At 45.8% G+C, this 14,976-nt stretch overlaps 1 protein-coding gene across 1 annotated transcript in view; it reads left to right on the top strand.

Annotated features, from left to right (window-relative positions):
• Grik4 (glutamate ionotropic receptor kainate type subunit 4) overlaps positions 1-11,948 on the top strand; it is a 174,614-nt gene extending 162,666 nt beyond the window's left edge. The window contains exons 17-18 of the mRNA XM_028755739.1: positions 8,096-8,214; positions 11,168-11,948. Of these exons, the coding sequence (XP_028611572.1) occupies positions 8,096-8,214; positions 11,168-11,524 (476 nt within the window). The 3' untranslated portion in view covers positions 11,525-11,948. The remainder of the gene's footprint in view (positions 1-8,095; positions 8,215-11,167) is intronic.
• The last annotated feature ends 3,028 nt before the right edge of the window (positions 11,949-14,976 follow it).

Genomic DNA, 14,976 nt, shown 5'->3' with positions numbered 1-14,976 from the left:
TGGCAGATCCTGTGGAAGTCTGGAAACAACAAAAAAGGCCAGGCTCCACTCCAAGCTGTTTTCATTTTGCTCGGGTTTTCTCTTTTTCTTTTAAATGTATTTTATTTGTTTATTTTCTCACCCTGCTCATATAAAAGGAAATCTTGCCAGCCATTCTCAGAGGCCAGCATCCCCATGCAAGGGGATTGGATTACCAAAGGCTTCTCAGAACAATCACAGGACAAAAGGCGGTGGGTGAACCCCAAGGAAATTAAATACCTTTATCTTGAAAAAAACACCAGCTCGTAATCAGGGCTTCAAAGGAAGACAAACACTCAATCAGGCTGTGAAAATCTGGGTCCCCTTTCAAGAATGGCGAAGAGGCAGCGCTGTTGACTTTTGGAACCCTTGGCTAACAGGAAGCTTGCTGTCTGGCACAGTGGGAATGAAAGTGAGACATCTTAGCAAGAGTGGGAGTGCAGAGGGGGGAGGGGGACTCTGGGAAGGCTTCCCTCCCTCTTTCTTCTCAGAGGGCCCAGTGAGGGTCTCCTTGTTCTCCGGTTTCTTTGGAAAGCTCTGAAGGTGGGAACCCAACTTTGGGAGTTTGATAGCAACTCCGAGAGAGATACTTCCAGGAAGCACCCTCCCTCCCCATCCCAATCAAATCAGACTGAACACTAGGAGGCAGAGAAACTCCAGAGGATTGTCAGAAAACACAGCAGGACCAGAAACAGAGATAAATGGTGACCCGGCCAGTCTGCAATCAAGAATGGTAGACATGCTGAAGACCATACTCCCCTCTGTCTGGAAACTAAGCCAAGTTAAGCTGACACATCACTGCTTCAAACATCTGATGTCACATTCTGCAAGAAAGAAGGGGTTCCCGAAGTGACCTGTGGCCTGTATGTAGAATCCCTCACCCCTGCCACCTTGGACGTTCTGGGCAATAAAGCCAGTTTTCAGGATCCCAGTTAAGTTTTATGAGCATCTACCGTAGTGGAGGGATCACAGCATGACCGGATAGCTGGTGTGCTGTGAAGGCTGGGGGCTCTGCTTCTGATCTAGATTTGGGTGTAGAACCTTGGACAATGCATTTAAATTTTGTACTTTTCTTTCCCTTGCCAGGAAAATGGGGCTACGAGTTGTCAAGGGCAACTACAAGGTCAAAGTTAAAATAGTTTTCAAGGGCAGAGTTAGAATTGTTAGCATGGAACCTTGCTCATAGCAAACACTCCTAAAGGGAGCCTTCATATTTTTAGAGTACATAACGTTGCCATCAGATCTATTTAGAAATTACCCATTGGCTATGAAAAGTTGGACAGCCCAAGTTCTCTGTCTTTTTAGTGTTTTGATGTAGTGGGAACAGTAGGTCCCTTTTCTAGCCTGCCTAACAATTGGAGGAGATTGCGAATGGTTTGGGAAGTGCACTATGAACTATGATGAAGTGCCTCTCCCGTAATTGCAAGATTTCTCAAATGCTTGTTCCAGTTTGTGTCCTTCTTTCTCATGCTTCTCCAACTGTCCTTTCCAGAATCTGCTGGGTCTAAGTGAAAGAGGTCACGGTGAGGGCAAGGAGAAATGGGAAGCTTTCTCCTTCATAGTGTCAACCAATGCAAATGTGATGGTTACTGGGAAGGTCATGTGGGTCACTCTATACACGCTAAAGGAGGGGCTGCTGTTTATAACAAAGAGTCCCATGGAGATGGCCCTGTCTGATGTGTCCACATGGCTGTAGGAGGGTGTGACTCTAAAATGATTGAGAGCCACATGGATCCAAGAATCTATGTTTGCGTCAGATACTGTTGGAGAGTCTGACACTGCTCAGAGCCTAGCGCCTGCCACAGCACTAAAGAGAACATATGACGTCACTTGTGGAGATCATATGTCATGACACTTGTCTGTCCTTTCTCTATATCCATGTGGTGTAGCTGCCCCTCGCATCATGTCTCAGGTACAGATAGATGCGCTGTCACTTGAAACCCAGTGCTGGTTAGGGCTAAGAGGTATGTCTACCAGAATCTAAAAAAACGATTCTTAGCTAGGCGGAAAGGAAGGAAGGGGGCAGGTGCATGAGTAGGATTGGAGTCTCTTCACTGCGATATCTCCTGATGATATCTGTTCCCCAATCCCATTCCAGAGTCAAAGAGAATAATGCATCTTCATTTTGGGAGCTAGTATTTGTATTTGTGGGTAATCTGTGAATGACACCACAGCTAGTATTTCACCATCCGGGGATTTGCGGGGAGAGTCGGAGTCTATTTCAGCTAATGTGTGCTGATTGCAGTAGCACAGCTGAGGCTCAGGCTCCGGGTGTCAGGAGGAAACCCCAGTTTCACAGCCATCTGTCTAGGTGGCTTATGCGCTGTCCTGTGTACTGGAGGGGATGGAAGCAGTGACTAGATCATTTTCTAGTCCCTCCTGCAGGTGCTAAGGCATCTGTAAGGGCAGCCAGGATCTTGCAGGCTGGAGCAAACCCCTCCCAAGCCCCAGCTGATGAATGGCTGTGTGCTGTGCAAGGCATTAGACTTCTAGGGGGATGACTGATGACAGTGTTAAACAGAATGGCCTAGCTCTCTGAAATGCGCCCCTCCCCCTCCTCCATCTGTTTCTCAAGCTCTCACTCTGCCAGCAATCCATTCTTGCTTCTACTTTTCAATAACTTCCTAAAGGCAAGGCTGGTATAGAAGCCTCACTCTGAAGAGGAAGAAGAGGCCACTCAGCCAGGAGTTGGCACGCTGGAGGCCAACACCCATAATTAACAGGTTGGCGGTGAAAGCCGTTTGATGGCTCCTGGCCTCTACCAGGATCCCATTAAAGCCTCACCTCCTTCTGAAAGCATGTCTAGATCAAATCAGTGTAGTCTTAGCACAGATCACATGTTCCCTTCTTCCCCTCCCCCACTCATCTAACATGGGGATCTGTGTCATGGAGTAGCCACGTCAGTGTTCTGCTGCTTCAGAAGGTCTAGACCATCTGGCTGGAGGCCTCACTGAGAGTCTCTGGGGTTAACAGTTACCACACACAGCATTTGATGAGGTCACAATTCAGATCCAGAGTTTTGTATACTGTAGGCCCCTACATCTGGGTTATCTATCTCCTTCCTTCTGATCTTTTATGTTTCTTCATTTTGTGTGTAGACAAATGTGGTGTGTGTGTGTGTGTGTGTGTGTGTGTGTGTTCATGTGTTCTCATAAGTATAAGTGCATGAGTGCCTGCATGTTTGTGCATGTGTAGTCCCCAAAGCTGATCTAGAGTCTTCCTACCTTTGATTGAGATCATTTCCTACCTTTTCTGCTTAATGTTATATCTCTCGATCAAACCCAAAGCTTAACAATACTGCTAGTCAGCTACAACAGTCTGGCCAGGCAGCTTATTCTTTCTAAGGCTGGAATTAGAGGCAAGCAACCACATTCGTAGGGCAATGATGTAGGAGTCTTGGTATCTGGACTCAGGCCTTCCTGCTTACGTAGCAAGATCTTTAACTGCTCAGCCACCTCTCCAGTCTCTTCTGGTCTTTGTTTTCCCCCTAGAGCACCTGCTCTGGGCTATAGCCTATGATGGTGGGGTAGAGAGTTACCTAAGGCCTGGTTCTTCCTATGAATCTAATCTAACGGGAAATCTAGCTTCATAAACATAGCTGCCATGATTGTTGTGTCCTCACAATCAGAATGATGCACACTGTTATTAGTGAGACACACAAACAGCAGAGATGACAGAGTTGTGTATGATCAGGTAAGCCACCAAGATAAGGTGGCCCAGAGTTCAGTGATAATGGATGGGGTTACCCAGGTGTGTGTGTATGTGTGTGTGTGTGTGTTTGAAGAAATGCTGGACTAGTTATTCATGCGCCATCTATTAGCAGATAACCTGAAAGGCACATCTGTGGGGAGGAGGATTTTAATTTGACTTTCAGTTTCCAAGCAATTTCAACTCCCTGTGGAGAGAAGGCAAAGGTACAGTTCAGTCCACTGAAACTTTAAAGCAGCAAACCTCAGCCTTCCTAATGCTGTAACCCTCTAATACAGTTCCTCATGCTGTGGTGACCCCCCCAACCTTGAAATTATTTTCATTGCTACTTCATAACTGTAATTTTGCTTCTGTTATGAATTGTAATGTCAATATTTTTGGAGCTAGAGGTTTGTCAATGGGGTCAGGACTTAGGTTCAGAACTGCTGCTTTAAGCTATTTGAAGACACACACATTCACCTGGCGCCCATGCAACCAGGAAGCATCCAAGAGGCCAGTCAGAACCAGAGGGGGCCTAGCCTGCTAGTGACCCATTTCTGCCTGCTTAGTCCCACATCCCAAAGGTTCCACAACCTTTTGCAAATGATGCCACCAGCTGAAGACCAAGTACTCAAACACATGAGCCTGTGGATAATATTTCAGATCCAAAGCCACAGAAATGCTTAAAAGGAGTCAAAGGGCACAGACAGGAGCACCAGGGCATGCTGGGAAATGCAAACAGTTCTGTATTGCTAGCGATGATGTCACAGGTTTTACATTTCGAAAAGATCAGTTTTATGAAGGGTGGAGTTGAACAGAAAGTGGCTACATGCAGAGGAATCACCTTGAAGTCAATGCAGTAGTCCAGGCAAGCATTGGGATGATGGCATGGGTAGAGAGAAGGAGATCCGGATAAAGCCAGCAAGATTTGGTAATAACCAGGGCTTGGAGGAGAGGTAAGAAACCAAGAGCAAGCCTGGGTGACTGGTGAGGTTGGAAGAGAGCATCAAGCAATGGTTTTATAAAAAGCTAAGAAGGGAAGTGTGATTGACAGCGTCTAGCGCTAAGGTGATTGACAGTGTCCACTGCTAAGAGAGGCTGTGGAAGATCAAGGGTGGGAAATGTCCCTGAGCTGAAAAACAAATATTGGGAAGTGATATCAGGGGAGCAAGACTCTATCACATACAAGAGCAGCAGGTGATGCCAGCATGTGAGGCCTAACTAGGACTTGCAGAAGTAAATCTCGATTAGTAAATTCATTTTCTCCTTCAGGGCCTAAAAGCTTCTCAGGTGTTCAAAATTATGTCTAAGGTCTGAAAAGAAAAATATCGGCTTCCCAATGCACAAAGAAAACTTGCAAAATTAAATTAAGACATGTTTAATTAAATATCTCCAAAATGGAACATTGTTCCAACTTCATTAATTTTTAAATTTAATATTCATAAAACTGCATCTCATTTCGACACAATTTGGGGGTTAGATTTTCTCATTTTACAAACATTCCCTTCTATGCAGTGAAGGCTGAGAAATCACAGCCAATTGTCAATTAACTATTTCTTTCTGCTCTGTAAAACCAGAAGCAAAGAAATTTTAGATGCATTTGGTTGTAAAATGTTGGGTGCATTCTCTTCTACTTGCTTTTATGTGGGATGGAGTCCCCAAATGTATGTGTTTTAGAGTGTCTTAAAATGATGCTGATATTGACAGCTCTGTTCGAAAGCTCACAATGATGGAGAAGAGGGAGGAGGGATATTGAGTGGATGGAATTGGAGCAGTTAAGGGAAAGACAGGAACTGGAGAGAGCCAGTGGAGAGGTGAAGATAGAAAGGTTCAGGAGGTAACTGCTGGGGAGGTGGGGAGTGCAGACAAGGCACAGCTGACAGGCCCTGAGAGGAGAAGCAACACTCTTCCAGAAACAGGAAGGAAGAGCTCTTCTCAGAGGCCCTAGTCTTCTTCTTCTTCATCTCAGGTAGATCTATCTTCAAGTGATGGGGTTATCTTGGAGTATCCCAACATGATCCAAAGACTCCCTTTACCTGGGGCAAGTGGCCATCCTTTTCATCACCAAAGTCACTTCTCTAGGCTGGGCTGGCTCAAGAAGCTTTTGAGGAGTCATGGGATGTAATAATGCTCCCCGCTTCTCACCATTCCTTATCCATGGGCTGCAGCACCAGCCTTCAAACCCAAACCAGATCCTGGGGCATACTCTTTCTTTCTTAAGAGATCCTATATGTCTTATCCCCCAGTCCATACAGATTCTGATATTCCTATACTCAAATGTCTTCTGTCCCCGGTAGCCCAGGTGAGAGAGACTGGTATTGAAAGAAACCCAAGCTAGTTTACTCCCCCATTTTTAAGATTGCTGTCTTGGATTAACTGGGATAGAGGCCTCTGTGCTGATTGGTGTCAATTTGGAAAAAGCTGACCTCATAAATCTGCAGACCAGAGTGTATGATCTGCTAAAATTACTGCTTGTGTGAAGCCTCAGGTCCACTGGAAACAGACCATCATCTGGGCAGAGAATGACAACTATGTGTTGTTTAAAAAAAGAATAGAACAGACACCCATCCTGTTCTTTGTGATGAGAAACCCGAGGTATCTTAAAATGGTCAGGTAGCATCCAACTCCTGTACCTTTCTGTGGAGCATCTTATATGGTGCAGAACTGGTTCTTCCCAACTACAGCATAGCCCCATGCCCCACGACAACTTAACTAGAGATCGATCATGAAATAATTCTGAAGAGAATAGGACTTAAGCCTTCCAGTCACCAATTTCTTAGATCGAAGGGCTTTTGAGCTATTGTTGTCGTCTCCATTCTATCGAAGTGTTTCTGACACTACTCTAAGTCTGGTTTCTCCACAACCAAAGAGTTGTGTGTCTAAACTCGCCAAGGTGCAAATGAAATGGCTGTAATCATTCTACAAATATGTATCAAGTTGTCTTTAGATATCCTACTAAGGATATCTAAAGTGAGGTTATGACCCAACTTTAAAAAACTTAAAAATGCATAAATGCTTCCTGTCTTAGTTAGGGTTTTATTGATAAGAAGAGATACCATGACCAAGGCAACTCTTATAAAACATTTCATTGGGGCTGGCTTACAGTTTTGGAGGTTCGGTCCATTATCATGATGGGAAGCATGGCACCATACAAGCAGACTTGGTGCTGGAGGAGCCAAGAGTTCTACACCTTGATCCAAAGGCAGCCAGGAGGAAACAATCTTCCTCACTGGGTGGAGCTTGGGCACTAGAAAATCTCAAAGCCCGCCTACAAAGTGACACACTTCCTTTAACCAGGCCACGCCTATTCCAACCTCCTAATAGTGCCACTTACCATGGGCCAAGCACATTCAAATCACCACACTTCCAGAAATAACAATTTGAAACTAGTTGTAGGCCTGCCTAGCTGGGGAAAAAAAATATCACCTGAAAAGCTTATTTCAAATACAGAGTTCTGGAGCCAGTGAGATGGCTCAATAGGTGAGGGTGCTTACTGTCACAGCTGATGGCCTGCCTTTGATTCCCAGAGCCTACATGGTAGAGGGAGGGGACCTACTCCTGAAGGTTGCCCTCTGACCTCCATACGTGTGGCACCTATATGTGAGTGTATGAATGCACAAACCGACATGCAAAGAAATAGATGCAAGAAATGATGATAAAATACAGACTCCGTCTTCTGAAGTACTGATTCAGTGGGTCTTGGGAAGGACTAGAGATCCCAATTTCAAGTTTTCCAGGAGTTTCTGATAGCACCCGAGTTTGGGATGCACTGGTCCAGTGGAGGTGAAACGGTTTACTTTCCAAATAAGCTTAATAACATTTTAGACCCATCTCCCAAATGTCCAGGTCTAGAATTATTTCAGGGTTTGAAGATTTGAGATTTTGGAACAGAAACTGGCTGGGCATCCCCTGACCTGGAAATGTAACATCTAAACTTCTCTGAAATCTAAAATTATTTAAGCATATGCCTAGATCTTCAGATTTCAGAGTTTTGGGGTAAGGGTGACCAACCTAAAATATGCTGGCTCTGGTGAGCTAGATCCCAAAACACATTGTTAAGAAGATCAGCTAGAAGTTTTAGAGTTTAAGGTATTTTGGTGTTAAATCAGATTAGGCCTTCATCCCTCTCTTAAGACAATCCCCAGCTCCCAGCCCAGTACTCTCTTGTTGTTTGTCAAACCCTCTCCATTCACAGATAGATCTTCCTGCCCCAATTTACTGCAACCATCCTGCTTCTCTTTCAAAGGACAAACAAAATCTCTTCCAGGAATGCATATGCCTGACCATCTCCAAGTCTCCCTCTGGTTGTTTTAGACGACCTTGAATTAATTGCCTTGGTGTGTCTTCCCCTCCCTCAAAGTAACTGCTATTCCTTGTCACTCTCTTCCAGGCCTGGGAATGGAGAATATCGGTGGAATCTTCGTGGTTCTTATTTGTGGCTTAATAGTGGCCATTTTTATGGCTATGCTGGAGTTTTTATGGACTCTCAGACACTCAGAAGCATCCGAGGTAAGCTTCCAAAGACTTCCAATGGCATGCCGGCCACAGCAGTGTGAAACACTCGGGCTTCTGTAAGCATTTCAGACAGGACTTGTAGAATGCTCCCAGAGAGTACACAGGATAGTACAGTGGGAAAAATTTTAGTCCCCAGAGTAAAAGATCTGAATACACACTGTCACATATTGATTGGTTAACCACAGAAAGGGCTCCAGATTCTCCTTGGACACAGCCATCAAGTGAAAATGTGAGGAAGATATTTTATGAACTTCAGTATAATATTGTACAGTGTGTATGTGAAAGTACCAGGTTTCTCATGTAAAATATGACCTCAGACCTTCCATTTTCACTGTGTTTTTACTGTACAGGCAAAAAAAAACAAAAAACAAAAAAAAACACCTCAGAGATACCCCAACTTGAAGAACCAAGAGGTTCATTTTCTATCTTAGAGATTTTTAGTAAGTTTAATTCTCTAGCTGAGGCTTTGAGACTGGGTTCACTTCTACTTCACATCTATGGAAAGTGTAAGAAGAATCCATGCTTTCTTCCATTGGTCTTCCCTCCCTCCCTCCCTCCCTCCCTTCCACCCTAGAGAAGATGCTCAAATCCTTGTGTGTTAATGTGTGCACTGTGAGACTTCTTTTTAAAAATGTATTAGCCTAGCAGCTCTGCTCTAGATATTCCTTAAGCCCTCCTCCTTTAACTTTTGCTGAGGAAATATCCCCCGACTGTCCAGAAAGCACCCTGGAAGCCTATGGGTACCACCTCCTAGGAGACTTGGCCACGACATCACTGCCTGTCAGTCGCTTGGCTGTCTGTGGCCAGCTTGTTCTGCCCTTTGCTCCTGCATGAAGAAAGCTTGATTTGATTTCCCACTTCCCCCAAGAAATGAAGAGTAGCCAGTGCCAGTCTAAACATCCCCCTCACCTAAAAATATATGCATCAGGCCAGCTGCTGCTGCTGCTGTAGCTGGGGGTGGGATGTTTGCAGTGCCTGAACCTGATCCTGCCACTCCTCAGATCTAAGACTGTTGACCTTCTCTCCAAAAATCCACACGTGTGCCCTAGCTGTTCCTTTTAAAGAGTAGCAATGTCACCATCACCGTGCCTTACACCATCCTTCTCCTGAGCTAAGGATATTTGGTAACAGGATTGCTTCTCGATACCTTGTCCCCCTCTTTGCACTTGATCCTAATCCAGCCTTGCTTCCCTATACCCCTGCCATGAAGAACCTTTGCCCCATTGTCTGACCCCTTCAGCAAAGAGCAAACCAAAGAGAACATGTCATTCCCAGACTCTTTTGTCCTTTTTCTTACTCAACATCAGAGCTCACGGGTCCCCTGGTATGTCTGCTTCCAGTTCAAGTCCCCTCTCCCTTTGCCCATTCCTTAAATTCTATGAATGCTTATATATTCCATATGATCCGGATTGGGTGTGTCTTTCATTCCCCGTGAAACTTTCCCCATCTCTTCTCCTGCCTTTTATTCTGGGCCAGCAGAACCAAGCATCCTTCAGCCACCCCAGCACCAACATAACACTGACGTAAAATGCTCATACACCATCCCACAAGGCCTCTAGACACGGAGGTACTTGGATGTAAGGACTGCTTGCTATCCCTGCATTTCCATGGCAAATCATAGGGTTTGACCCACCATAGACGGTAAATGAATGTGGTTATATTCTTGTCACATGTAATGGATTAAGCAGGTGACAAGGGGCTTGTTGCCATAGTAATTATTAGAAGCACAGGGGTTTAGTGATTTGCCAAGAGTTTCTATTAGTGACAGTGATGGGACTAGAATCAGAGCTGAGAGCATGTTCGGCCATATTCTATGAGCTGATTGCCCCTGCTTCAAAGGGGCCATTTCTCCGCGGAGCTTAGGCAGGATCTGAACTTAACATTGAAATTCAATGGTTCCCAGACCACTCTGATAGCTAAAATGAAGAGGAGGCTGTATTGGCTGTGTGGCTGTGGTCCAATATTTGTCCCATAGATAGAACACAAGAAAGAGGCTTCTTCGGCTATTGTGTTCCCGGAGTGCCGCTGTGACCTCAGAGATGAGAACTCAGCCTAGTATGCTTGGGTTTCAGAGTCAGACAGGTTTACGTTCTAATTCTCAATAGGATACTCATTACTCGGTTCTTTACAAAATATATAATATTTCCTGAGTTCCTACCTACATATCTTCAAAGGGAATATTATATTATTATAATATTAGTAATAGTAACAACAGTGGCACATCTTTATAATTCTTTATCCGTTGGTTGTCTGACTCCCAAAGCTAGAATAGCCCAAACCCTTTGTAAGTTTGATACAAATGCTTTTCTTCCCCCAAGCTTAATTAGTGTGCACCACCTTTGCTGCATTCATTGTGAACATTTTGCTCTAGAAATAACAATGTGCTCAAATATGGAGTTTGTCCTAGATCCACAGGGTGTTAAACATAATACAAGGTGTTTGCACAGTGTAATGCCTTTTCTAAACTCTGGAATATTCTGCATTTTGAGACACAGCTGGAGACAAGCATTTTCTACTATAGTACTGTGGACCTTCAAGTGTACAAGTGTTTATTCCAGTGGTTTGGGGGGTGCATTGTGTACAACCCATTGGTAACTTCATTCAGGACAGTTACAAGGAAGTCAAGGCTTGTGATGGCCTTTGGCCATGATAGGACTGTCATGTTGGTGGAGATGAAAGGGAAAATAGGGAAGAAAAGGAGGCTGCTTCTTCCCACTGTGTTTCCAGAATACATCATCTATCGGGGTTGTTGAATGAAGGAAGCTCTGCGGGGGCGGAGGGGGGCGGGGGAGGGAGGCAGGAGTTGAGCCTTAAGCAGGAGAGGGAGTGAAGCCTTCATTTAACCTTTTCACTTGAGATGAGAGGCCCTCCCACCATTCCATGCCTACAGACACAAGGAGATGCCGGTTCTGAGTGGCTATCTGTGACCTCCGCTGTCTCCCCCCAGGTGTCTGTGTGTCAGGAGATGGTGACGGAGCTACGCAGCATCATCTTGTGCCAGGACAATATCCATCCCCGGCGGCGGCGCTCTGGAGGCCTGCCACCCCAGCCCCCGATCCTGGAGGAACGCCGGCCCAGAGGCACAGCGACACTCAGCAATGGCAAGCTATGTGGCGCCGGGGAGCCAGACCAGCTGGCGCAGAGACTGGCACAGGAGGCCGCCCTGGTGGCCCGAGGCTGCACACACATCCGCGTGTGCCCAGAGTGCCGCCGCTTCCAGGGCCTGCGGGCGCGACCGTCGCCGGCGCGCAGCGAGGAAAGCCTGGAGTGGGACAAGACCACCAACAGCAGCGAGCCCGAGTAGCGGTGGCGAAGGACCAAAGGACCTAGGAGCCAGGCGGGGAGGCGGGAGGGCTAACGTTACAACTTCCTTCTCTCTCCTGATTCAAGAGTCAATGACTTTACAAAGCGATCAGAGCCTGATGCCCCAGCAGGAGGCGGATCCCGCCCTGTGGCAGAGAAGGTCTATCTGAGATGTTGCACCCATGTGGCAGAGACGCTGTCCCTTGTGGGCACAAGGACCCATCTCCTCCCAGAGGGCCTTTTCCTCACACTCAAATAACATGGATTCTGGGTAATGGGGCCCTGCTGAGAGAGCAGTTCAAGAAATTGATGGTGTCATCAGCTGAATTACCCCCTAGGAAGGGGACATTGTACCCTGGGTCTAGTTCTTACAGGAAAAAAAAAAATTAAACTCAACAGGGAAGTTTTTCTTTTCTGGATTTGTATATTTTTGTTAATGTCCTTTTCTTTCCTCTCCTGTTTTTCTTCTGTCTCTTTTGGTTTCCATTCTAAGGTTCACTCGTCTTGCACTTCCGAAGTGTGGGTTCTGGATGGAAGTCCGACATACCTCTCTCTCTCTCTCTCTCTCTCTCTCTCTCTCTCTCTCTCTCTCTCATTTTAGGTTTTGGAGTTACAGGTACACAGGGTTTCAGGTGCTGACTCTGGTCTCACTCGGTGTGGTGTGGTGTTCTCCCTGAGCATAGAGAGCCTTGGGTAAAAATCCATCAAACCAACTTTTTAAATGAAAAAAAAAAAAAAGAAAGAAAAAGAAACAAAACAAAAAACCTCCCAGGCAAACCAGTCTGTAGTCTGCCTGGAGATACCTTGAAATGTCTGGGGCTCTAGGGGTTAATCTGGCTTTTCTTTTTCTTTCCCCATTTTCATCTCTGAAAACAGAAGGATGCCAGAATCTGTAAAATATGCTGAGTACTGTGTAAGAAGAAGGAGGTGTGTATGTGTGTGTGATTTCCCCCACCACCCCACCGTCGACCTGGCTTCCATTGCAAGGTACCTACTCAGAGAAGAGAGAGGACAGGCCCCACCCCTCCAGTATGGTAGGGTAGACTCTTCAACTGCATCTGTTTTTGGCTGAAGTTAATAGCTGCCTCTGAAGCCCTACCCACAAGGCTCTTATGGATTGGGTGCCTTTCTGGTACTAGACATGAAACCTGGGTGCAATTGTACGTGCTTGCGTGTGTGTATGTGTGTGTGTCTGTGTCTATGTCTGTGTCTGTGTGTCTGTGTGTGTGTGTATGTGTTCATCCTCCCATACATGTGTGTGCTCAAGCATATATGCATGTGTTTATGAAACAGAAAGACCTTAAGTACCCAACAATGTGCTAGCTCCTGGGAGAGAATGGAGTCTTTTAACCCATCACTGGCTGAGGAACTAGGTCCCAGAACCACGAGTTCGGATCTCAGTGTGGGAAGTAGCTTTCCTTGTGTGACTCAGGATGAATTGTCTGACCTCTCTGCTTCAGACTGGGAGTCAGCAATATTTTCCCTCGGTATCCTGGGACCACTCTGCCGATAGGAGGTTTGCAGGGTCTGATGGGAGCGCCCTCCTAATGGGAGGGTCAAGGCTCCCAAGGAGCTACTTGGACTTTGTTTGGTCTCATCACTCCAGAATTCCATGAAGAGTTGTCATTTTCAAATGGAAAACAAATTCTATGCAATTTCTGATTGTAACTTAGAAAATTCCGAGAGAGAGAGACCACCAACTCTCACCTCCTGCACCACCCACGCTGAGCTGAGCTGATTTCACGAGGCTCCTGTTCTGAATGTACTAAAATAAAGACTTTTTTTTTTGAAGACGAGGATCTGAATTCCCTTGGTTCCACCTTTTGGGTAGGTTGGGATCCTCTCTGTGCTGGGATAGTTTGTTGGAGCTGCCACCCCAGGGCCAAGTTGTAACCCTGATTCATTTCTATTCATGTAAGAGGTGCCCTGTTAGTCCTAAACTGACCCCTTGCTGGTAACTCTGAATCCTTTTTCATTTTTCTCTTTAACTGTCCAGTGGCTTTGTGGGACACTTAAGATTTTCTTTTTGTTTTTGGCATTCCTCGTGGAGAAATACAGACTTGGTGGGAAGGACATTTGACAGCTGACTGCCAGCAGTCTCCCCTCCCCCACCCACCTCCGTGGTGTCACAAGTGATCCCCCCACCCCCCAGCCCTGTCTCATGCTTCTGACTCCAGGATCCCTCCTGCCAGATTGCATCTTGGACAGGAAGGTTTGTTTTTTTAAACCATTTTTATGAGCAGGATATCTCGATCAATAGAAACTTTTTTTAATGGATTAGTGAAGTCAATGTTCTCACGCATCATGTGTGATGTCTGTTCCCATCCCTGTGTGGAGGAACGAGACTGACAGCACTAGACAGCTTTCCTGAACTCCCGGGACTATCTCTGCGCCTTCTTCCAGTTGTTGTGCGAATCTGCTACCAGCTGTTTCTGGTCCTTGGTTTGTTCTCCACGTTTGATTCATGGGTCCGTTGGCCTTCTTTCCCATCCTGTGTTTTCTATCTGATTCTGTGTACTATATAAAGCAGTTTTTTTTTCCTTGTCTGTTTATCTTTCTTCGACTGGAATATTTACAATAAAACAAACCCTGAAATGTTAGTGACAGGTGCGAGGTGTTTGGGTTTGCAAAGGGTGATGCCCGTGTCCGCTGCCCAGGTATAAAACTCCAAAAAAAGAGAATAAAACTAGGGGCCCACTTTGTATCTTACCCTCTACCTACTCCACCTACCACTGTCTCTCTCTCTCTTCTTTCTTCATGGCCCTCCTCTCCTCCTCCCCCCTCCTCTCTTTCTCCCTTCACTTCACCCTCTTCACCCTTTGTTCAGATCCCAGTGAAGTCTTGATGGCTTCTTTCAGTTTTCAGGTCTGGGAGCCTGAGCCAACTCCTCCCTCCACACACATCCCTCAAAACGGATATGCATGTTAATGGAGTTTAGGTTTGTGGGGGGTTTTTTGTCTTCCTAAATGCACTTTTCACAGAATAGTCATCTACTGATACCCGAGGTAACTTTAGCCAGATATCACCCCAGATTCCACTGGGAGCCCGAAGATTACATCAATTAAAATATAATACTTTGCTTTATTTCTTTTAATTGCTCTGCAGGGCCCCAACCGTCACAAGATCTCTACTTCAGAACCCAGGCGGGGTGTAAGTTGAGCATGCAGAGGTTGGAAAATCTTTTGGCTTCCTCTACTCCAATGCTCATATGAGAATATTCATGCTGGGACCTTGCCAAGTGGCCCTCTTATTGGTTAGGTGAGACCGAAATATCACGGTAGCCAGTCCATCTGGGACTACTCTGTGAAAGCTCATTAGTTTGGGATTCCAAGGAGTTTAATTTTCTTTCAGATTCCAAAGAGGACTTCCTGTTGGTATACAGGGCCAGGATGGAGCTATGAGTGGAGAGAGAGAGAGAGAGAGAGAGAGAGAGAGAGAGAGAGAGAGAGAGAG

The sequence above is a fragment of the Grammomys surdaster genome, unplaced genomic scaffold (assembly GCF_004785775.1).
Source record: "Grammomys surdaster isolate TR1022 unplaced genomic scaffold, NIH_TR_1.0 126086, whole genome shotgun sequence".
NCBI lineage: Eukaryota > Metazoa > Chordata > Mammalia > Rodentia > Muridae > Grammomys > Grammomys surdaster.
Note: the sequence above shows the minus strand (reverse complement) of the source record. Positions and strands in the feature narration are given on the sequence as shown.